The sequence below is a fragment of the Setaria viridis genome, chromosome 4 (genome assembly GCF_005286985.2).
Source record: "Setaria viridis chromosome 4, Setaria_viridis_v4.0, whole genome shotgun sequence".
NCBI classification, from domain to species: domain Eukaryota; kingdom Viridiplantae; phylum Streptophyta; class Magnoliopsida; order Poales; family Poaceae; genus Setaria; species Setaria viridis.
Window position 1 is genome coordinate 35,804,857 of NC_048266.2, and position 23,242 is coordinate 35,828,098.

General features: G+C 45.3%; 2 protein-coding genes across 2 annotated transcripts; one reads left to right on the forward strand and one right to left on the reverse strand.

Annotated features, from left to right (window-relative positions):
• Positions 1 to 882: 882 nt before the first annotated feature.
• On the forward strand, positions 883 to 3,442 carry LOC117853918 (L-ascorbate oxidase). The gene is made up of 4 exons (XM_034736195.2): positions 883 to 1,224; positions 1,362 to 1,454; positions 1,554 to 1,778; positions 1,880 to 3,442. The coding sequence occupies exons 1-4, from the start codon at positions 943 to 945 to the stop codon at positions 3,155 to 3,157; spliced, it is 1,878 nt and encodes a 625-aa protein (XP_034592086.1). The 5' UTR covers positions 883 to 942; the 3' UTR covers positions 3,158 to 3,442.
• Positions 3,443 to 14,775: 11,333 nt separating this feature from the next.
• LOC117853211 (L-ascorbate oxidase) lies at positions 14,776 to 19,531 on the reverse strand. Its single transcript, XM_034735592.2, has 5 exons — positions 19,047 to 19,531; positions 18,779 to 18,871; positions 18,481 to 18,693; positions 16,119 to 16,307; positions 14,776 to 16,027 (listed from the first exon to the last, which is right to left on the reverse strand). Exons 1-5 carry the CDS (start codon positions 19,317 to 19,319, stop codon positions 15,062 to 15,064), a joined length of 1,734 nt encoding a protein of 577 aa, XP_034591483.1. The 5' UTR covers positions 19,320 to 19,531; the 3' UTR covers positions 14,776 to 15,061.
• Between the last annotated feature and the right edge of the window lie 3,711 nt (positions 19,532 to 23,242).

The following is a 23,242-nucleotide window of genomic DNA, read 5'->3' on the forward strand; positions in this document are numbered from 1 at the left end:
TCGGAACAAAAGGGGGGTCCTTTTGTCCCGGGTCACTCAACCAGGACAAAAGACCCCCTTTTATCCCGGTTGGTAATACCAACCGGGATAAAATGGGTCACCACGCCAGGCGCCGCAAACAAAAAAAAAGAAATCCCATGCTCCCAGGAGGCCCCCACACGCGCACGTCGCAAATCATAAGTCACGCGATTTTTCACGCGAAATATGCGCGTAGCTTCCTTGCCATCCCACCTACATACCACATCTGACTATATAGGGGATGCTATCCTTTTGTATTAACTCGTGGGGGACCCTTTTATCCCGGTTGGAAACACCAACCGGGATTAAAGACCCCCTTTTATCCCGGTTGGTATTACAAACCGGGATAAAAGGGTTCGAGGGATTTAGTCCTCTTCCAGTCACCTCGTTGGGGACCCTTTTATCCCGGTTTGAAACCCCAACCGGGATAAATGATCCCCTTTTATCCCGGTTGGTATTACAAACCGGGATAAAAGGCTCTCGACCCTTTTATCCTGGTTGGTGTTTCAAACTGGGATAAAAGGTCTCTCAGTGTCTTTTTTTCCCACTAGCCTTTGCAACCGGGATAAAATGTCCCGGTTGGTGAGCCCCCCACCAGTGACCGAGCTTTAGTCCCGGTTGGTGAACCTTTTGTCCCGGGCCAACTTTAAACCAGAACAAAAGGGTGCGCATCGAAAGCTAATTCTCTACTAGTGCACCGAGAAGAGAAAAAATGAGGTTCGAGTTTGTGTCCAGCTAAATTCCTATGAAACTTTCGCAAACATCATAACGTTATATATATTGCACTATCTTGTGCATTACGCCACACTATGATACGTCGTCATGTCGTCGTCACTCTTTTCTCTCCTGCCTATAAAAGACAGAAGCCACAAACCAACCATGGCACAGCTCCACAGCTAGCTCTCAAACCTTCTTAGAGCCAAGATGGCCAAGCCCTGTGGCCCTCTAGCAGTGCATCTGCTCATCTGTATCGCTTTGATGCTGTTTGCCCACCAAGTTGCTCCAGCTCCGGTGACTCGACGCTTCAAGTGGGACGTTGAGTACATCATGTGGGCGCCGGACTGCCAGCAGAGCGTGATGATCGGGATCAACGGTAAGTTCCCCGGGCCGACGATCACCGCAAACGCCGGCGACGTGATCAGCGTCGAGGTGACGAACAACCTGCACACTGAGGGGATCGTCATCCACTGGCATGGAATTAAACAGGTGATTGCATCTATAAATTAAAGTCTATAAAACCTTATCATGCAAAACGAACTTACTGTTAAAAGCCATTTAACGAGACAACAACGTGGGTATGTTGGAAGGATAACAACATGTTAGCATGCATCCAAAATGTGCAGATCGGGACACCATGGGCTGATGGGACCGCGTCGATTTCCCAGTGCCCCATCGAGTCAGGGGGGAACTTCACCTACGAGTTCCTAGTTGACAAGGTAATCACAAATCAACCGCTCTCCAAATCGATAAAAAATTTTACCTCCAGCTAGTCTTGACTGATTCGTGGTGAACGGAAACGTTCGTCGTCGTTGCAGCCGGGAACTTTCTTCTACCACGGCCACTTCGGGATGCAGAGGGCGGCGGGGCTCTACGGCTCGCTCATCGTGAACGCCACGGACAAGCAGCCGGAGCCCTTCGCCGCCGATTACGACGGCGAGCACAGCATGCTTCTCAGCGACTGGTACCACGAGAACGTCTACGCGCAGGCGGCCGGGCTCGACGGCAAGGACAAGCACTGGCAGTGGGTCGGCGAGCCCCAGGTGATCCTAGCTATTTAACTATCCTTCCCAGTGATTTCGTAACTCGCCTTCTCACTGAATGCCTGAATAATGTAAGTGCTGACGCCCGTATGCCGCCGCAGACGTTGCTCATCAACGGGAGGGGCCAGTTCGGGTGCTCTCTGGGGATCACCCGTGACCGCAGGGCCTGCGACAGGAGGAAGAAGGACGCGTTCTGCCCGGAGGGCGACAAGAGCGAGCGGTGCGAGATGATCCGGAGAAGCGAGTGCGGGCCCTTCTGCGAGGGCACCAAGTGCTCGCCGGTGGCCTTCGACGTCGAGCCGGGGAAGACGTACAGGCTCAGGATCGCCAGCACCACCTCCCTCTCCGCTCTCAACGTGCAGGTCCAAGGTCACAAGCTCACGGTGGTGGAAGCGGACGGCAACTTCGTGGAGCCGTTCGAGGTCACCGACATCGACATCTACTCCGGCGAGAGCTACTCCGTGCTCCTCAAGACGGACCAGCGACCATCATCCTACTGGATCTCCGTGGGCGTGAGAGGGCGAAGACCCAAGACGCAGCCGGCCCTGGCCATCCTAAACTACACCAACAGCAAACCCGACAGCTGGCCGTCGGGCGTGACCCCGGAGACCCCGGCCTGGGACAACGTGACGCGCAGCAAGGAGTTCACGTACCGGATCAAGGCCCGGGCCGGCACCGCCCGGCCACCGGCGGCCGTGGACCGTCGCATCACCATGCTCAACACGCAGAACAGGTTCAAGGGGCACATCAAGTGGGCCATCAACCACGTGACCCTCTCGCTCCCGGCGACCCCCTACCTGGGCGCCTACTTCTACGGCATCGAGGACGTGGCGTTCGACGCCACCGCCGAGTCGCCGGACACCTACGACCGGAGCTACGACATCGAGAAGCCGCCGGACGCGCAGGCGCCAGAGGCCATGGCCCCGACGACGGCCAGCGATCGGGTGTTCCGGATCGCGAGCGGCGCCGTCGTCGACGTCGTGCTCCAGAACGCGAACGCGCTGGAGGCCGGCGTCAGCGAGGTGCACCCATGGCACCTCCACGGGCACGACTTCTGGGTGCTGGGGTACGGCGACGGCGTGTACGAGCACGAGAGGGACTCGGGGAAGCTGAACACGGCGAACCCGCCGCTGCGGAACACGGTGGTGCTGTTCCCGCACGGGTGGACGGTGCTCCGGTTCGTGGCGGACAACCCCGGGGTGTGGGCGTTCCACTGCCACATCGAGCCGCACCTCCACTTGGGGATGGGCGTCATCTTCGCCGAAGGGATGGAGAAGCTCCGGGAGCTCAACGTGCCCAGGGAGGCCGTCACGTGCGGCGCGGCCAAGAGCGTGGCGGCGCTGCCGCTCGCTCCGGCCGTCGCGCCGTCGCCGCCGTAAACGTGACGTGGAGAGATTTGGTTGTTGCTGGTCTCTCCGATCGATCCTCGCATGCCCGTTCCGGTACACTAGTACAATGCAGTAGTGCACAGAAATGGCAGTACAGTGTGCGCGTATGTATTGTATTAGTGTTGTTGTTGTTGTTGAGAACCTATGCTTTTGGTTGCCGTGGTAAGAAGTGTGCTGTTGGAGTGAACAGTAAAGGCACTCGGTATGTAACGATATAATGTTGTTAAGATTGTTTGACAATATTGTCACATGGGAATCAGGACAGCTTGATGCAGACACCGTGCGTGCAAAGACACGTGAGACGCGAGACTGCCTAGCGTGGGCACTGTAGGAGTGACCACTAGAGCATTTTGGGCAAGTTTTGGAGGCCTCCAGGTTCTCCTAAAATAAGAAGGAACTTATGGAGTCATTTTTTTTTCTCCGCCTTCCTCGTATAAAATGATTCCAGCTCCTCTAGTGTTTCAGGGGTGGAGCTGTTTTTATCAAATTGTTTGGTTTGGTAGGGCTTCAGCTGGAGCTGCAAGAGAAGCCGGAGTTGGAACTCTACCAAACTAAGGGGGTGTTTGGATCCCCGGGCTAAATTTTAGTTCCTGTCATATCAAATATTTAGATACTAATTAGGAGTATTAAATACAGATTATTTACAAAACTCATTGCACAGATTTATTGCCCATAATTTGACAATGTGCTGCTACAGTAATCATTTGCTAATGATGGATTAATTAGGCTTAATAGATTCATCTTGCCGTTTAGCCTCCATCTGTGTAATTAGTTTTATAATTAACTCATATTTAATCCTCCTAATTAGCCTCCAAATATTCAATGTGACAAGTACTAAAAACTTTAGCTCGAGTATCAAACGTCCCCTACCCCTTTCTATGTGCAAGCAGTCGCTATCTTCACACACTACAGCTACAGGACCACACGACGACTCAGATTTCGAGTCAGCCTCAGACGTGAGAGATGCGACCGTCGAGGTGGACGGTTTCGCGCGCGCGTCGTGTTCGGTCGCTCTCGGCGCCTGCGCGTGACTCTGTACGGTTCGCTGGGGACAACCCCGGAAAGCAGGCAGCGCTCAGCCTCGCAGAACAACACGCCGACGCAAACGTGCTGTGTGTTCTCGGCACCGATCATGTGATGCAATTCTGGTATACATGCTGGTTTGTCGGGGGCCGACGACTCATCTGCGGATATAGCGGGGCTGTTCGCTCCGGTTGAAAAGCTGAAACGGCTGATTTATTGTGAGTTGAAAATACTGTTTGGTGGCTGATAAGCTAGCTGAATAAGCTGAAGCGAACAGGCCGAGCGTCTGTTCAGCTGAATTTATAAACCAGCTGAAAAGATGAAACGGCTGATTTATTGTGAGAGAAAAATATTGTTCGTGACTGATAAGCCGGCTAATAAGCTGAAGCGAACAAAGCCATCATCTCTCATCCAATGGTTAGTGTGAGAACACTCGGAGGCGATAACGTCTTGGACCTTTTGAAGCACATGGATTTTGAAGGGGATTCTAGCATTTCCATGTGGACTACCTAGGGGAAAAAACAATCAAACTACCTCTAAGAAATACGAAATTTGAATAGTAGGTTCACAATAACATAGTGAATCTTGTATTCTCTCCTTTTATTTATATAAGACCATAGCCTCCTTGTACTCTCTTGTTTTATTTATATATAACCAGTAGGAGGATCACCCCTCCTGTTCTTTTAAAAAAAATAACATAGTGAATCTTTGCCCTAAAGGTCTTCTTATATCAAGATTTGATTAATAATTTTGTGGGTTTAAGAGGTAAACCAAATACCTTTCGGTTTGAACCCATCCAATTTTTTATCTATGCACCGGATGGACTCGGAGCCTTTACAACTTAGAAGTAAATGTACCGTCAAGATCTCGACACCTTCATGTCTTACATGCTTACCCCAGGTCACCTACTCGTGCTTGCTACTGTTCTCCTCAATAATTTTGTCATGTCTTCCTGCTTCCACCATTTTAGCAATGCGTATCTTGTCCTTTGGCACCAGCTCTCCGCTTGACCTTCACCACCGCATTAATATTATCCGTCGGCACAAAGCCTGTCACCTCTACATGGTACTTTCGCGTCCAAACTAGAGCTTGTTCTTCACCACTGAGGTCTTGTTTAGTTACCCCAAAATCTTAACTTTGGCACTATGCAAAAAGAAGAATCTCTATCACATCAAACTTACGGTACATGCATGGAGTACTGAATTTAGACGAAATCAAAAACTAATTGCACAGTTTGGTTGTACTTTGTGAGACGAATCTTTTGAACCTAATTAGTCAATATTTGGATAATAATTCACAAATACAAATGAAACGCTACAATATGCTACAGTGCTGGTGCAGTAATTTTGGTTGCCTAAAATCAGGCAGCCCTGACTCAGCCATTGAATCCATGTTGCATCCATACTCCTACACATCATGAGCCGGCTCAAGGGACATATTCCTTCCAACAACTTCTGTCAGATTGTGTGCGTTATTTAAGAAAAAGAATGGCTCCGAATCCACGACGAATCCACTCAGGCGCTCAGGACTAATCCGCTCCACGCTGATCAAGCATGTACCAGGATCGGTGAAAGGGAGCGGGCAGGTTGCATAAAGATTAAGGCTACTGGTCCATCAACCGTGCTCCCGCACAAGCTAATATTTTAAAAGACTATTATATTTAAAAATTATTTAGAAATTAAACTTCTAGCTAATAATCAAAATTGTTTACCTACTACTCTCTTTTGAGTACTTCAATATAATACTTACATAGATATGTAATTATCTTTGTCCAATTATGATTGATTTTAATTAGTAATTACTCTTACACTTTTTCATTCACATTCACACTTTTTTCATTTTGCATCGCACCTCCATACATTATGTTTAGCATAAAAATTAATATTTTTCATCAATTCCTCACATACATGTATAAATGGTCTAAATGACGACACTCATCATGTGTATATACTTTAACATAGTATTTTTATATTAACAATGACATAAATAGGTAATTTATAATCATATATTAGTTTACCTTTGGATATTTCTGCACGATTTAGATAAAGATAATTCGATTAAGATTTAGGTTTTACTTTAGATTATTTTTAATAACGACATGTGTGGGTAACTTAGATACAAATTTAGAATGGTATTTTAAGTTACGCTTTATAATGATATGTATGGGTAAATTGGATAAATATTATGGAGTTACTTTAGATTATTTTTTATAATGGCTGAGCTCGGTAAATTAGATATAGGTTTAGAGTTTATTTTTGAATATTTTCATAATGATAGTGATGGGTAACTTTTTTAGAAAATAGAATAGACCAATGTCTCTGATTATTAAAGTTTACAGGACTGTTGTTTGATGTTTTTGAATTTTGTGAGAATTTTTTAGGATTTGTATCTTTTTTTCAAGCTTGTCTCGTGAGAACTAATGCGGAGTCTCCAATGAAAAAAATGAGATCACATTGCTACAAAACTATTACCATAAGCTACCTCTCATTTGTTAAATATTCGAACACAATACTTATATAGATGTATATTTATTACCTTCATCCAATTGTGATAGATTTTAGTTAGTAATTACTCTAATATTTTTATTCATATTTATAATCTTTAACTTTTCACTTTGCATCACAGTTATGCACTTGAATTTGTTTAATGGACCCTAAGTTTGAGCTACAATTTTAACATAGAAATCTATATTCTCATCACTTCTTCTACATCATTATAAATGGTGACACACATCATGCATATATACCTTAATTCTTATATTATATACCAATAGTGTATAAGAAATTTAGAGTTATATATTGTTGTATATTTTTTAACTAAGGTGATTTGGATTTAAATGTAGAGTTACCTCATGTTATTTTTAATAATGGTATATGTAGGTAATACAGATGCAAATTTAAGTAGTTACTTTATGTTTTTTAAAGTATTAGTGGTAGGCAATTTAGTTGCAAATTCAGGGGGTTATTTTAAATATTGTTTATAATGACATAAGTGGGTAATTTTGATGAAGATTAGGGGGTAGTTTAGTTAATTTTATATAATGGCAGAGGTGAGTAATTTAGATATAGATTTAGGGGTTACTTTACGCTATTTTCATAATAGCATAGGTGGGTAATTTTTTAGAAAACATAATAAATCCAATAGCTACGATGATTTGAGTCTACCGATTGATGGCTAGATGTTTTGCTTTTGTGAGAATTTTTAAAATTTCTCTACGAATTTTAGGTGGCTTCACTAAAGTTTTAAAAGGAACTTTCAATTAGTAATAGTAAGATACCCTCGTGTTTCGTGGTTTCAGAAAAAGGTAGACGTGTCTGCATAGTGACAGCAAGCACTCTGTCGTCTCAATCACAATATATAAAGTAAAAGGCACATGTCTTAATCCTTCCAATCTTTTATTACATCGATCGATAAAAAAGGAAGGGTCTCTAGAGCTGCCAGTGAAACAGAATAATCCGCGTTGTCCGTGCGTGTTTCACGACGAGGCGCTGTTGGTGTGCACTGACAGCACAGGCATGATCATGTACCGCGGCGCGACACCTGGTCGCTCTCCGGCCGTGTGCACACCCTGCAATAACGTGTGACGGAAGTCATGACTAATGATACTTCCTCCGTCCAAAATTAGTTATTTTAGTTATTTTAGTTTTTAGATTTATATACTTTATTATGCATTTAGATATACCTTAGACACATATATAATAATACCTATGCATCTAGAAAATTAAAACGATGTATAATTTGGAACGAGAGAATAAGACTCTGAGTACTTTTAATTTGATTCAGGTTCCAGAGCACCTCATGTCTACGTCGACGGCACTGCCCGTGCCTCGACTATACTTTGATTTAAAAGATTTCCGGAGTGTATTTTTTCAAACGGCTGATGGTTACTGTTCTTCTTCACCATCATATATAACAATAGGCTTAGCTTAGTTTTGTGGCTTCGTTTGGTAGCTAGCATCTCTGAGACGTGGGAGGAGGAAACTGTGAAACATTTCTATGTCACGGTGAAGGCGGCATTGCCGGCGCGAGTGGCCGCGCGGCCATAGCGGCAGTCGGAGGTTGTACACTTTCACCATAAGTAGCGTAAAAGTTCAAGACAACTTTAGACCCAACCATGTTGTGCAAAAGTAGACACTTATCACACTACCGAGGTGTGACTGCATAGGGACACTACGAGACATTTATAAAGATTCCCTAGTAGGTAGTAGTCCGCTAAGATTTTGATAGATGCGTGTGCATAACCCTCCCCTAAGGTGAGTATCTACAAAGAAAATACCACTCAAAGTAGTCAAGCTATACCCCATCACAAGACCTCCTCTTCCCCTTTCGGTAAGACCACGACAAACTAGAGTCTCTAATTAATTAGTCAAGATCAGAGCCCGTTGGTCTTATGGTTGTACTGTTTTCTTGGGTGGTCACTCTATGTTCCAATTATGACATGGTGATCTTATAAATAAGCATAGATAGAAGGATGGTTAGGGACACTTAACTTTCTCCAATCAAAAGTTACTCTTATCCTCTTCAGCACTTGCTCTCTTGAAACTTTTAATCTTGGAATCTTTCGAACAGCGATCCTTTTGCTCGAAGTAATCACCGGCACAAACATACAAGCAAACAAACAAGTTCAACTAAGAATAATACACCAAAACAAAAGAAAAGCTTTAAAAGAACGTACTAAAGGATGGGGCTCGATTTTAGGATCGTGAGGATGCATGAAACACTTAAAATGGAACTACGGTCGAAAAGATAAAGCTATCGAGGGATTTGAATTATAAAAGAAAAGACAAGAGGTGCATGCTTTATTTATTTTAGTTGAGAAAAACAATGTAATGATATTTCAGAGGAGTACCCTTAGTTGGAATTAATGAAGTCATATTTACATAAATAAAAAGACGATGTAAAGCTTAGTACAATTTTGTTTATAAATATTTAAGTACAATTTAAACAAATTAAACATTTGATTTTAAAATAAGCATGTAAAAGCATCTAAGCATATTACTTTATATTTTGTGTTGAACTAACCAAATATAATTCAGAAACACATTTCTATTTATATTAGCTAAATTAACATTTAATTATGAAAACTCGAGATATAACCTACATAGCTTTTATTTATAAAACAAATTAAATAAATATTAATCAAATTAAGTTATTATGAAAAGCGGTATATAACACTAAATAGCTTTTAATTAAAGACAACATGTTTAATAGGTATTATCAAATTAATATTAAATTTATTTTTAAAAACATGCAATGATGGAAAACATCACCACTAACATGTAATTTATGCTAACATAACTTGAATGGATAGAAACGGAGCTAAAACGTGAAAGATACTGCCTACAGAAGATAAAGGGCTTAACTGCGAGAAAACTAAACTTCTAGGAGCCTATATGTGAAAACCGAGGGCTTAAACATGTTGAAACTTCAAGATTGGATTGGATCTCGGGATTCTTGTTTTCTTCAGAGGTTAAAACACAAAACACATCTTCTTCTTCGTCCAGATGCATCCCGGCCAATCCACTCCAATCGGTTGGTGGCCGGCTCAACAATTGCGGTGTGCGGGCGGTGGTGGTGCAGGATGGCTGCGGCGGCCGTCGGAGGCGATGCGGCGCAGGCTAGCGGTGGCGGCTGCGCGCAGGAGGCCTTGGGTGCGGCCAGGCGTGCGGGGCCCTAGGCGGCACAGGGGCAGCTCGGGCACGCGGGGCAGAAGGCGCAGGACGTGGGGTGCGGAGCGAGGGGAGCGGGCTCGGGTCGCGTGGAGGAGCAGACCTTGGTCCTGCCATGGCCGGCGATGAAACAAAAAAGAGAGAAAGAGAGCAAAGTTGAGGAACGCTGGAGACAAGGCCCAAACTCACGCTTGAACGGCAAAACGGAACGAGAACAACAATACGAACGTGATGGTGCGCTCACCTTCGGACGAGGACTGACGGTTTCGCTGGATTCTCACGGGATTCAGCGTCGAATTGCAGGAGTTAGTTGTTGAAACAAGGTGGGATCTGCGGCGTTGAAACAAGAACGCCAAGGAGATTACCGGAAAGTATTTATAGGCCGGGTTGGAGTCCGATTTTATTTTCCTCCTTTTTCTAATTTCAAGAATTTATTTCGGATTCAAAAACAATTCTAGAAAAACATGAAATTATAATTAATTCATGAAAAATACTTCAAAAACTCCAAAAAATTCAGAAAAAATCCCGGAGATAGATTGGGACACGATCAATCCAAATAAAGTACTTGGAGCTTGTGAAAAGGATTGTAGAGCCTTCAAAAAATTAGATTTAGCTCTTAGAAAATGAGAATAAATTTCAGGAAATTCATCAGAAGAACCTAATCGTCATGTAAACGCGTTTTTAAAACATTTTTTCACTCAAGAGAGACCAAGATGCATCGGCATGAATGCAACACACAGAACAGCCTTATTTAATTTAGAAAAACAATCAATTATTTTTCCTATACTAAATTTCCTATCAAGAAAAATTAATGTTGGAAAAATTTTAAAATTATAAGAAAATCATTGTTCAATTATTTTTTTTAATCATATCCTGAAATTTAAAAATTTCAGGGTGTAACATAATGTCCCTGATGTTGGCCATGATCTTCGGGTTAGGGAACAAGCCGTTGATCCCGATCATCCCATGTTGCTTGCAGTCTAGTGCCAACAATATGTACTCAACGTTCCATACATGCCGAACCAACTGGTGACCTGAAGCCGGGGTGGTAGGGGTAGTGGGAGCTGATGGAGCGGGAGGAGCAGTGGTAACTGAAGCTGGAGACTGAACAGTGGGTGTAGCTGGAGCAGGAGTGTTTGGGGTTTGAGCAGGGGTCATGGCGCCACGAGAAGACGCCGCAACAGGGTGAGTGAGGACCAGCATCAGTGTGCAACACGTGAGCAGTTGAACTGCATGGGAGTTCCAAGGCTTGACCGGCATGGCTAAGAGCCTAAGAGTCGGGATCAGTTGGCGGTCTCTTGTGGAGGTGTTCTTTGTTGCAAAGAAAGGAGAACCGTGCAGCTGTACATGTGTGGAAGTTGGTAGGGAGCATCATATATGCTTGTATAGGCGCCAATGGTTGATGAGGACAAAAGCGTTTGGAATTCTGGATATGGTTCTCCAAGCTTCGGTTTGCTTTATTCCGATTCCTTCTGTGTGATCTTTGTTTTTAAGTACTCAATTCTAGCTAAAATGAAGTTTTGCAACATTTCTGTTCCAAACATTCAGTGCGCCAGAGTTCCGAAGACATGCATGTTTGGATGTATGCGAAAATTATGGCTAGCTGATACTTTTACAGCTTAGTGTCCTACACTCATAATGACTGCCAAATTTGTTATATGCTTACACTAGAATAATTTTAGTGGGGGAATACTCCATCCGTTGTAAAATGTAGAAAAACGAACCAAGATCATTAGCGACGGCCTATACTGTCAACCAGCACTTCTATTTGTCCATAGTGATGGACATTTAGCCGAAACCTTTTACGTGATATTAGTCTAATGACATCAACTTCGTTGTACACAAAAGTTATGCACAGAGTAACTACACAATGATATACGTGAAAAAAGATTACTTTCGCGTCAGCCAAGATGGATCAAAGCTCTCTTTTCAAAAAAAAAAGATGGATCAAAGCTTTATCCTAAGTAGAATTTACTTTCACATATAAATAGAATATTAAGAAAGTAACTGTGACCAAAGCTTTATCCTAAAAAAATCCCATCAAAATACATTTTATGGTTTGCTGCGGGAGGAATATGCCTGTATGTGGACTCGGGATTGAGTAAAACGAACCGAAGTGATATTCTGACGTTGCATGTGGACTCGGGATCAAAATATTTTTAATGGGGTCATATCGGATGTTCGGATGTTAATTAGAAGGGACTAAATATGAGCTAATTATAAAACTAATTGCACAGATGGAGTCTAATTGGCTAGATGAATCTTAATTAATCCATCATTAGCAAATGGTTACTGTAGCATCACATTATCAAATCATGGACTAATTAGGTTTAATAGATTCGTCTCGCGAATTAGACTCTATCTGTGCAATTAGTTTTATAATGAGATTATGTTTAATACTCCTAATTAGTATCCATGTTTAAAACATGGGATGTGAGAGTATCCAAACATCAGTAATGAGACTATATTTAATACTCCTAATTAGTATCAAACATCGGATGTGAAGGTATCCAAACGTCGGATGTAAGAGGTGCTAAAAGCAGGGTGTATCCGGACGTTTCAATTGTGCGCAGCAAGGCGTTTCAATTGTGCGCAGGGCAGAAGCTGTGCACCAGTATCTGCAATCAGCGTCACCCCGTCGTGAAACACACGCACGCGGCCCGGCGCGTTCTTGCGCAGACACCTTTTGCGGGAAACGCTGACCCTGTACAATTGTTTATACTGGTACGGCATGAGTGCTCTTGATTCCTGAAACACGAAAAGAAGAGAAAGAGAGGAGGTTGGCAGAGCCCTGCTGGTGCCGTCCCGTCCCTTTCCTCCTCGTCGGCTCCACGGGCGTCGTGTTCCTTCGGATTCAGCCTCTGGGAATGTGCGTGTGCGTGGCTCTGCTCGGCCTGGCAAAACTCGGGAGCTCATGGGGCACCCCTTCTTTTTCCTTTTTCTGGAAAGGAGTACCTTTATTTACCTCCTTGCATCGTGTGGTTGAAACTGAACGCCAATGTATAAGACATGCGTCCATCTCCGCCGGCATCGTGAAACACGGCTGCATGTATATTCTGCGCGCCTTAGCTTCCTCTGCAGATTCAGTTCGCTCAGCTATGTTACTACGCCATGTCCATCTTTAATTTGCTGGGAGACATCCACAATTATTAACGAGGAAACCTGTGTTCCCTGTTTTGTTGCAGATTAATTTCACTGAGTTTGAAGCATAACGTTCTCTTGCAAGTCAAAATGGAGGAGTCACAGATTTGCTGCAGATTTCACCGAGTTTGGGGCTCCAAAGATTTCAACATTGATGAGATTGGGGGAAACTGTCGATAGCGTGAGGTTTATTCCCTGTTTTGTTCCTCAACACTGAGTCAGAACAATGATGGGTGCAGTTTCTGTTTCCATGGAAGAGTTTATTTTAGCATGGATTAACCTTTTTGTTTCCTTGTGGTTCATCAATTTGAATTTTTCTATCTATAGGAGTTATTGTTAATTTTCAAACTCATCATTTTTTTATTTTTTTATTAGTTGAACTATTGTTGGATTTAATTAGTACATTTATCACAAACTACCGAGCCCTTTTTTGCCCGGCCTGTCTTCCGATGGAACTTGCTTGGTGCAACTCCACCAACACAGTATAGCTCGGTGCAACCAAAACCCACTTCGGAGCCGGACCAACTCAACCTAGTCAACGGTTAAACCAACCACCAACCATGCTAACCCCTAAGTAACCACTAAACCCGCTCAAACCCACTCAAACGTACTCCCTCCATTTCAAATTATAAGTTGTTTTGACTTTTTTAGATTCATACTATTTAGTAAATATCTAAACATAAGTATATATCTAAGCTATGCCCTTCGAAAAATTAAAACACTTCTAAATTAGGGTGGAGGGAGTACAAGGCTAGGTGCCACACATGGTATCCACCCCGGACCTGGCACGGGCTTGGGACGGCTCCGGGATCCCGCCGTCTTGATACACCTGGCAGGCCGGCACACACTGTCTGGCCGTCCTCCGCCGGCCGCCCGCGGGTTGCAATTTGGGGAAATAGAACACGGGAGAAGGACGCGAGTCGAGAGTACGCTGCGACGTGCCCTATCGGTTTCGATCGAGACGGAGCGATCTTGGATTGGGATGGGCTGTGACTTTTGGTCGGCCTAGTGGGATGAGAGGGATCTCGTTGGGCTGATAAACTGAAAAAATAAAGAGCTCGTTCGGAGGTGGACGGCTACATACTCGAGCCCATCGGTGGTTAGGTGGGCCGGTTGGGCCGTGTCTTCGACTCTTCGTGCACAAAAGTAATAGGCTGGCCGGTAGCATGCCAAAATCGATAAATGAGAGCTAGCAGACACGTGCAATCAATCTACGAGAAACAATGTCATAATAGTGCCATATACGGTCACCACCCGTGCATTATGATAGGAGAAAAAAAATCTTTACACGTCAGTTGTTCAATATATATAGAAAAACCATAGCTAATTCTGTAACCACGAAAGCTGCATCGCCACTAAAATTCTTTGATATGCCGGACCCAAAAGTCAAGCGAGTGCTGCCTGTTCCCTCTCCCCTCGTGGACTACTAGCCATCGTCTGTAGCCTCCACGTCATGTTCGCCTGAGCATATATACGCTCCTAGCTGTGCGCAGCCTTGGAGTCCACTGAGCTCAGTAACATACTGCTCCATCGTATTAATCTGCCGCTACCCAACTCCACATCTCGTTCTTCGAGCGCGTCTCTCGTGACGTGCTCCACGGCGTCGTCTTTGAGCAGACGCACCTCTTGAGTTCGTCGTCTAAACCGACTCTGCGACTCCAGCTCGGCCAACCCAAACTAACGGGTCGGTGTCATCCCAGACCTTCCTCACCTCGAGCAACTTTTTCTCAAATGCGCCTAGCACTAGACTACTAGTAATATCACCGGGATGCGTCGTCCGTCAATGGTCAATCCCCGCACTTTGAGGCTTGAACTGAGCCTTCTTGTCCAACCAAACCATTCTACAATATGCCAATCATCCAATGCAATCAGAGATAAATCTCACTTGCACTAACTAGTAGACTACATTACATGATCCCATCTCAATAACCCTAACAAGGAAAAAACATCAAAGAATTCTAAATAACGGCATGAGATCGAACAACATACACCGATACACGCGTCCATGAGCGAGCGCGACGCATCCTGCGAGCACGCCGCGCACCGTGCTCCCGCACGGTGATCACAGGTGGTCGCCGTTCATGAGCGCGCTGGCCGTGGCGCCGCACGACACGGCCTCCTTAGGCACCTTGCCGACGCGGTCCACGGCCTCGGCGAAGACGACGCCCATGCCCATGTGCAGGTGGGGCTCGATGTGGCAGTGGAACGCCCACACGCCCGGGTTGTCCGCCACGAACCGGATCGCCGTCCAACCGTACGGGAAGATCACCGCCGTGTTCCGCAGCGGCGGGTCGCGCAGGTTGAGCCGCGCCTCGTCGGAGGCGTCCCCGCGGTAGGGCCCCTCGCCGTAGCCGAGCACCCAGAAGTCGTGCCCGTGGAGGTGCCACGGGTGCACCTCGCTGACGTTGCGCGCCAGCGCGTTGGCGTTCTGGAGCACCACGTCCACGGTGGCGTTGTGCGCCAGCACGTACACGTTGCCCCCCACCGTCGTGTTCGGGTTCGCCGGCGGCAGGGTTACGTCGTACCCGCGGCTGAACGTCTCCGGCGGCGGCGCCGCCGTGAGCGTGTTCTTGAGCCCCAGCTTCAGGGAACCCAGGTACGGCGTCGCAGGGAGCACCATGGACACGTTGTTGATGGACCACTTGACGTGCCCGTCCATCTGGTTCTGCGTGTTGAGCAGCTCGATGCGGCGGTCCGCCGTCGCCGGCGGCGGCGGCGTCCCGGCGCGCGCGCGGATGCGGTACGTGAACGCCTTGCTGTGCCCGTAGTCGTTCCACGCCGGGGTGGCCGGCGGCGCGAGCGCCGGCAGCTTGGACGCGGCGTTGGGGCGGTAGTTGAGCACGGCCAGAGCCGGCGCCGTCTTTGGCAGCCGCCCGCGCACGCCGACGCTGACCCAGTAGTTGGACGACGGGTCCTGGTCCGCCGTCAGGAGGACGGAATAGCTGTCGCCGGAGTAGAGGTCGATGTCGTCGACGGCGAACGGGTCCACGTAGTTGCCGTCGGCCTCCACCACCGTCAGCTTGTGATTCTGCCCAAGAAATCATGAAATAATGTTGACCAATCAACGATGCATTATTGAGAAATTATTAGGAAATCGCTGATTTGCGTGGTTCGCTTACACCAACTGCCAAATTGAGAGAAGCCAGCGAGGTGGTGCTGGCCACCCTGAGCCTGTAGGTCTTGTTGGGCTGCACGAGGAGGATCACCGGCGCGCACTGCCGGTTGACGGCAGCGCACTGCGTGGCGCCCGGCGTGTGCGCCGCGGCCATTGAGCAGTTGAACTGTCCTCTGCCATTGATCAGCAGAGACTGCAGCAGAGTTCCAAGAACAAAACAATGCGTGTCAGCATCATCATACAATTCAGAAAAAAGAAACCTAGGCAGAGTAAATTAAATTCTCATAATGCTCGATCAATTTCAGTGTATGCCCTCTGCCGCATGAAGATTACTACAATTTACATCAACCTTAGTCAATAGTCTGAGTATCCAATCAGAATCTAGGATCACAAACCCAAACATTTCGCAGTGCTTTGTTCCAGTTATCTTGTGTTTCAGATTCTGCTAATGTTGCCGCTCAATTACTGGACACTTTGGCATGCTGGTAGTAGCAGAAGTCCTGTTAACCTGTCTAGTGTGTGTAAAAGTAAAATTATGAAAGCTCAAATGGCAAAACCTTGCAACTCACAGGCTGCACCTTCCCTGCCCAAACAGAGGGTGTGAGTCAGCTCCGATACATCATGGTTTCAGACTCGCAGGACTCTCCATGATGCAACACAATACATGTGCACAGGATGGCACAAGACTACAAGAGGAGGGCCCTACTGCCAATGTGATGCGCTCATGTCAGTTTGAGCTTTATCCTGTGCTGGCCCTGCCCACCCATGGCCAAAGAGCTCCCCTATTCTCTGCAGCAAGACTGCATCATGCATCTGCACAGAGACATGTTCCCAAGATGCAGAGAGAAAGTCGCCTGCATGGACGCTCTCGTCTCTCTGCACCACCACGACGTGACAGCATGTGTCATTGTGTCCTCTCCCAAGATCTTGTGACAGGCATGAAGGCATGGTGCCTGCCTTTTGGTTCTCCCCCTCCATGATCTACAATCCCCAACTTTTCTTCAGAAAATTGTGTCTGTGTCAATGTGTGCACACTGCAAACAATGCACAGCATAATAGGGCGATAGGCCATAGGGCTGTGTTGGAACATGATCCACACTGCCATTTTTTGTACACACATGCTGCTGGCATTGTGCCCAAAGTGCCCTACACTTGATGTGCTTTTCTCAAAAGTGGGGGGTAACTTCTTTCCACGAAGTCCAATGGGCTGGGGCTGCTCGGGGCTCCATCTTTTGCCTTTCTGATCGGTGGGACAAGCATGCATGTTCAGCTTTTTGGTTTTCTTGGGAAAGCTAGATTTGTGCACTGATGTGCATTGCCCCAGTTTATCACCATCAGCAGGGATCTTTGGGCCTTTTCAGCGTATGGCCAGGCATGTTTGTGTTTAGCTTTAGGGAGTGGCCCGGCAAGCCCGGCATTTCTGCTAGTATCCAACCAAGAGGATGAAGAAATTTTCAGAGCAAACAAATTCAGGCCATGCCTTGTATGCACTCTCCTAAATATCTGTATGCCATGCCAATAATTGAGCTCCAACTGTACCCATTATTGCATATTATCGAGTAATACGAATACCTTACGCTTTCTAGTAGGAATGTGTCTCCTTCTATGTTGTTCAAACAGGAAAGTGAATGTGTAGAAGTATGCGACAAGTTGATTTAGACCAAACAAGTACATGTACTTGTTTCACTCGACTTGTAATGCTTTACACCAAGTATATGAACATGCTTGGTTTAGCTTTAGTAAACTGTCCCAGAATGCCCGGCATTTGTCCTAAGCTACAGTCCAAGTATCCAACCAGAAAGATGAAGAAATCCTCAGAGCAAACAAATTCAGGCCATGCCTTGTACTGTTCTAAATATCAGTATGTCATGACAATAATTGAGGTCTACTAGTAAGCATCATTGTAAATCATCAAGTAACATGCTATGTTTTCTGAAAGGTAGTTGTCGCCTTGGGATGTGTTGTTCGAAAAGGAAAATGTGTGCACTGGTAAAACAGTAAAAGCACTTGAGAACCTGATTTACTCTGATAAGCTAGTATTAAGCACTTTACTTTTATAAACCTACTTGATGCATTGTTTCACAAAATCGCATAACTGAACTGCATTTGTGTTTTCTCAAAGAGTGCAAAAACTCTGCTCTTCCACAAATCAGCTTTGATGCAATGGTTTCACAAATTGCTGCTGAAACTACCACGGCCAGAACAACAGTAAAGTTAACCATAATCATGGGAAATATACTGTAAAGTTAAAGATGTATCACAAAATGGTCAAGCTAAACACTGCAAAGCCTCTGCAGTTACCATATCAAGAAGCAGAACAGTAGTGCAGTTCATAGTAACCATTGAGATCATGGACTGTGCTGTACCTGCGGCTCGCCGATCCACCTGAAGGGCTTGGAGGAGAGGGCGACCATCTGGGTGTGGATGCTCTCGTGGTACCAGTCGCTGAGCAGCAGGTTCAGCTCGCCGTCGTACTTGAACGGCTCCTCCTCCCCTTCCGCCACGTCGACGATCAGCGACCCGTACAGCCCCGCCGCCCTCTGCATCCCGTAGTGCCCGTGGTAGAAGTACGTCCCCGGCTGCAGCCATGAACAAGATTCTTCAGTTTCAGTTCATCTCTTGGCATGAACAACCAGACGATTGGTGATCAGCAGATGTAATCACCTTGTCGACGACGAAGCGGTAGGTGAAGGTTTCTTCAGGGTTGATGGCGCACTGGGAGATCGCCGCCGTGCCGTCCATCCACGGCGTCCCGATCTGCCATGATCCACGCGTGCCAGCGTTGAGACGTTAGCAAACTCACAAAACACCAAAATTTTCCAGCTAAGTAGCCAGCTCCATCTGAACTCTGAACTTCTCTTTCCGAACAAAAAGAAGTCTAAACATTTGACAGAAAGAGACGCAGTGTGCAAGAGCGCGTGCTGATGGTTACCTGTCGGATGCCGTGCCAGTGGATGACCACACCCTCGGTGTGGAGCGCGTTCTTGAGCTCGACGTGGATGGTGTCGCCGGCGCGGGCGCGTATCGTCGGGCCGGGGAACTGCCCGTTGATGCCGATCACCACCTTCTCCTCGCAGTCCGGGGACCAGAACATGTTGCTGATCTCCCACTTGAAGTGCCGGGCCTTTGCCGCCTCGGCGCATTGCGGCCGGGCGGCGCACGCCAGGAGGGCGCAGCACGCCGCCGCCAGCAGAGGAAGCCTCATGGCTGGCTTAGCTCTGCAGGTTGCAGCGTACCCTACCCCAACAATCGATTCACTCGCTACGCCGGGAGAGATTTTCAGTTTCAGAGGTAGCAGCAATGGAGGAGGCAATGGGATGCAGGGGCAGGTTGGAGATGGCGAGAGCTAGGAGATGACCGGAGCACCGCTTGGGGTTTTGTGAAAGTTGGTGGCAATGATGTTTGTGTCTATGCCTATGCTAGTCAATTTATAATGGCCAAAAAGCTTATCTCATCAGCAGTTTCTGTCCCCATTTGTTTTTCATTTTTTTCCTCATAAAAATGGTGATCAAATTATGGAAAATAAAATAGTTAGTGGAGTTAGGTTGCAGGCAGAGTAGGCTGTTTCGTTCTGTGAACGCCTGCGTTCGTAGGCACTAGGCAGTTTCCTGATCGCTCGCAAAAGGGCTGCAAAAGATAGCTCAGCGTTCGTTGATTTTTTTTTGTTCCATCTTTCTGGCCGAGGAATAAAGAGTTTCATAGCTTGTTCTTGCTTTGGGCATAGAGGTCTGAGGCATGTGACCAGGATTGCTACTTCTGTGCGTCTACCGAAATGGTTTTATGCAAAGGCTACAAGCGAACGTGTCGGTGTTACCATATTTCTGACGGATCACACATGCTCCATGCATCTGTTTGGTAACTGCTTTGATTTGGCAAAGGGGTTTCGCTTCTTTCTCCTTCGATTGAACAACACCACTGCAAAGCTTTTGCCAAACATGTTTCTTTTTTTTTTTTGCTTTTGAAAAGATATGTATGTGTGTGCCTTTTGGTTATAGATTTCCACATATTATTTTTACATTACAAGTACAAATCGAAATTCCATACTAAATTTTGCACGATTTTACTAGGTACTACTCCCGCCGTTTGAAATTATAGGTCATTTTAACTTTTCTAGATCTATACATATACTATATTTAGATGCATACAAACACCTATGAATCTAGAAAAGTCAAAACAACCTATGTGAAATTCAGGAAGTAGAATGTTATGCATTTTATTTGCAGGGAAATACGTACGGTTTTTTTACTTCCATGTCAATTGTTTTTATCAATTCAAATTACGATAATTAATTATGCCTTGTCAAAATCTCTTAATACCAACTTCAATATATTACTGGTACAATTTGAACAGAACTTCAGTTTCTTTTAGTTGTTCCAGCTACAAACAGCTCATGCCTCTTTTAGGTAAAGTTGCTACCTGTAAGGCATTTATATATAACATTACAAATGTGACGCGGCTACACATGTTCATAATCACTTGCACATTGTATTGCTAATATTATTCTAAAATGTAGACGTGCTTGTCGCATTGTTCGAAAAGCTATGCATAGTGGGCAATACAATTATACAGCTTGCACTACGTAGTAGTGCTGCTGTACTTTAATTGCAATTGAACATGTGTTTTTTCCCTGGTGCTCAAATCATGTTGTTTCTTCACTCACGATGCTCTGGTGCTTTGCATCAAGTGAAAACCATCATTGTGGTATTGTTCATAATGATTCTTTAGTGGTCAAATTTTCCATGGATGTGCCACAAGTGTCAATAGGAGTTCCTTGCAGGAAGACACAGTTCCAAAAGAGAGCATAATCCAAGGGAATGAAATAAATACATCACTTTATTCACTTGCCATTTTGATGTTGCTCCGTCACTAACTCGCTGCTATACCTACGTAGTCTTTGACTCGATCAGTGCAACCACCACCTTATCTATTTTTTTTTTAAAAAAAGATCCTGATGCGTTGTCTAGATGCATTATTTCCCTTGCGCGCGCACATAGTTTATATATACACTGCCCACTCTGCAGATTGTATATGTTGTGTTCCATCTTACTCCCTCCGTCCCAAATTATAGGTCGTTTTGACTTTATTAGATTCATAAACTTTGTTATGCACTTAGATATACCCTATGTCTAGATGCATAATAATATCTATGTATCTATAAAAGTCAAAACGACCTATAATTTGGAACGGAGGGAGTATTATTCTACATGATGTGTTATCTTTACAGTAAGCAAGCAAAAGGGTCGCAGCGTAATTTAACCACTATGGTGTTAGTAAGATAATAGGAGTCAATTGCAGGAGGAAATGATTTCAAAAGAAGTCATGCACGCATAGATTCACAGTTTACCTTTGGCTCACAGCCTCACACGAATTGCATTCTCACTGTCAATGTGCACTAATAGTTATAGCTGGAAAAGGTGAATGTCCACTTTGATCATGAGGTTCTTGAAAACAAAAAGGTCCACAATGAACGTATTTCAAGTCGTGAGAGGACGAGGAAGGCGAATCCAGGAAACTGTGCAAAGGGTGGCTGTCTTTTAGCATGACTCCATGACCCATTTGTCAGTGAGACGTCTTAGAGCCATTTCACATGGCAGGGTTCTTGAACACGGGTATATCTCCATAGCCTTTTTTAATAGCAAACCAAGACACTTTTGCATGGTCACGGAGGAAGTCAATGAGAGATCGCAGTCGCAGTGTTTCTAGTTCACATTAACCCATCGTTTCTTTCAGCGAAGGATTAAAGCAATGCCCATGCAAAAGAAGACAAAATCTTGCCAACCTAGGGCAAAAGCAGAACACAGGCAGGACCCAGCTGAGAATCTAGTGTATTGCTTTTATTTATGTGAAACCTCTTTCTGCTCGCATCGCTGTGGGCTGACACTACAAAATTTGGGAACATATCAGACTAAGCGCTTGCTTTGTCGGTAGAGAATGCTGTTGGGCATCATGTTCATCAAGGGTTGAACCCGGATTTGTGCTCCTACTTCTAAACTTTAAGTGAAGGTCAGAGATCGCGGCACATGATATAAATCTTGAGTGACTGCAAACAGAAGTGAGATCCAGCGTTATGATACATTGCCCATGATCACTGACTTAAGGGTCAAGATAAAAAGCACTACAGCCTACAGGAGTTGCAGGCATATCATGAGTCATGGCATATAGCTCCTTTATTTTTCCCTGATTTTTGTCCCTATTGTGCCACGGAAACATTGGCGCCAAGAAAGCAAGGTATATATTTTTTTTTCAATTTTTTAACCAAAGAATTAGATTCGCTTCACACTTGAGGGGTGATTATTAAACCAATTAACTAGAGCATCAGGATAACTTCTTTTGGTGCTTTGCTGCATCAACTTGAAAACGTCCACCCTATGCATATGTTTTTCATGCAGTAACAAATTATGTTGGTGGCAAGATTTCGACCGACGTGCCAAGGATGTCGAGTTGCGAAGTTCCTTGCTGCATTCCACAATGCCTAACGGAGAACAATCCAGGGGAAGTAAAGGCCACGCTTTATGCGGTTGCCGTTTTGGTGCCACTGCTCAGTTAGCTCACTCCTACTGCCCCCGTCACAGATTTTGACTCTTGGTGCAAGCCATCATGCAAAGGATGTCTTTTTTCCTAGCGATTCAGTGTGCACACACCGGTTGTTTTGTGGGCTTGTGATGGCTGCCTTTCCTGCGGAATATATTCTTCTGAATTCTTCCAAGGGCTTATACCCTTTACAGTTTGCATGCACAACAGAGGCAGCGTGACCACAAGGTTTTACTTTTTTTTTTAGTACTGGAGTAAATGGAGTCAACTGGGAGATACAAAAATTCTAAGAGGAGTCATGCGTTCATCCACACATACTTTGCCTTGGGCTCACTTGAGGTGCGCCAATTGTACCTCAAGAAAGGTGACAGCCACCTTTTTTTTTTTTGGAAGGAAGTGACAACCACTTTGGTGGTGTTCATGCACATTGTTCATGGTGTGCTAGCATTAGTCGGAAATGGCTTGTGGAAAAAACAATAGCACATTCAATTCGTTTGGCCGACCAAGTGGTACTGTCTTCAAGAATGATTACACGAAACTATTATGATGGTTACGTCGTAGCAATGATTGTATTTAGCACGACATGGTGACTGGTGA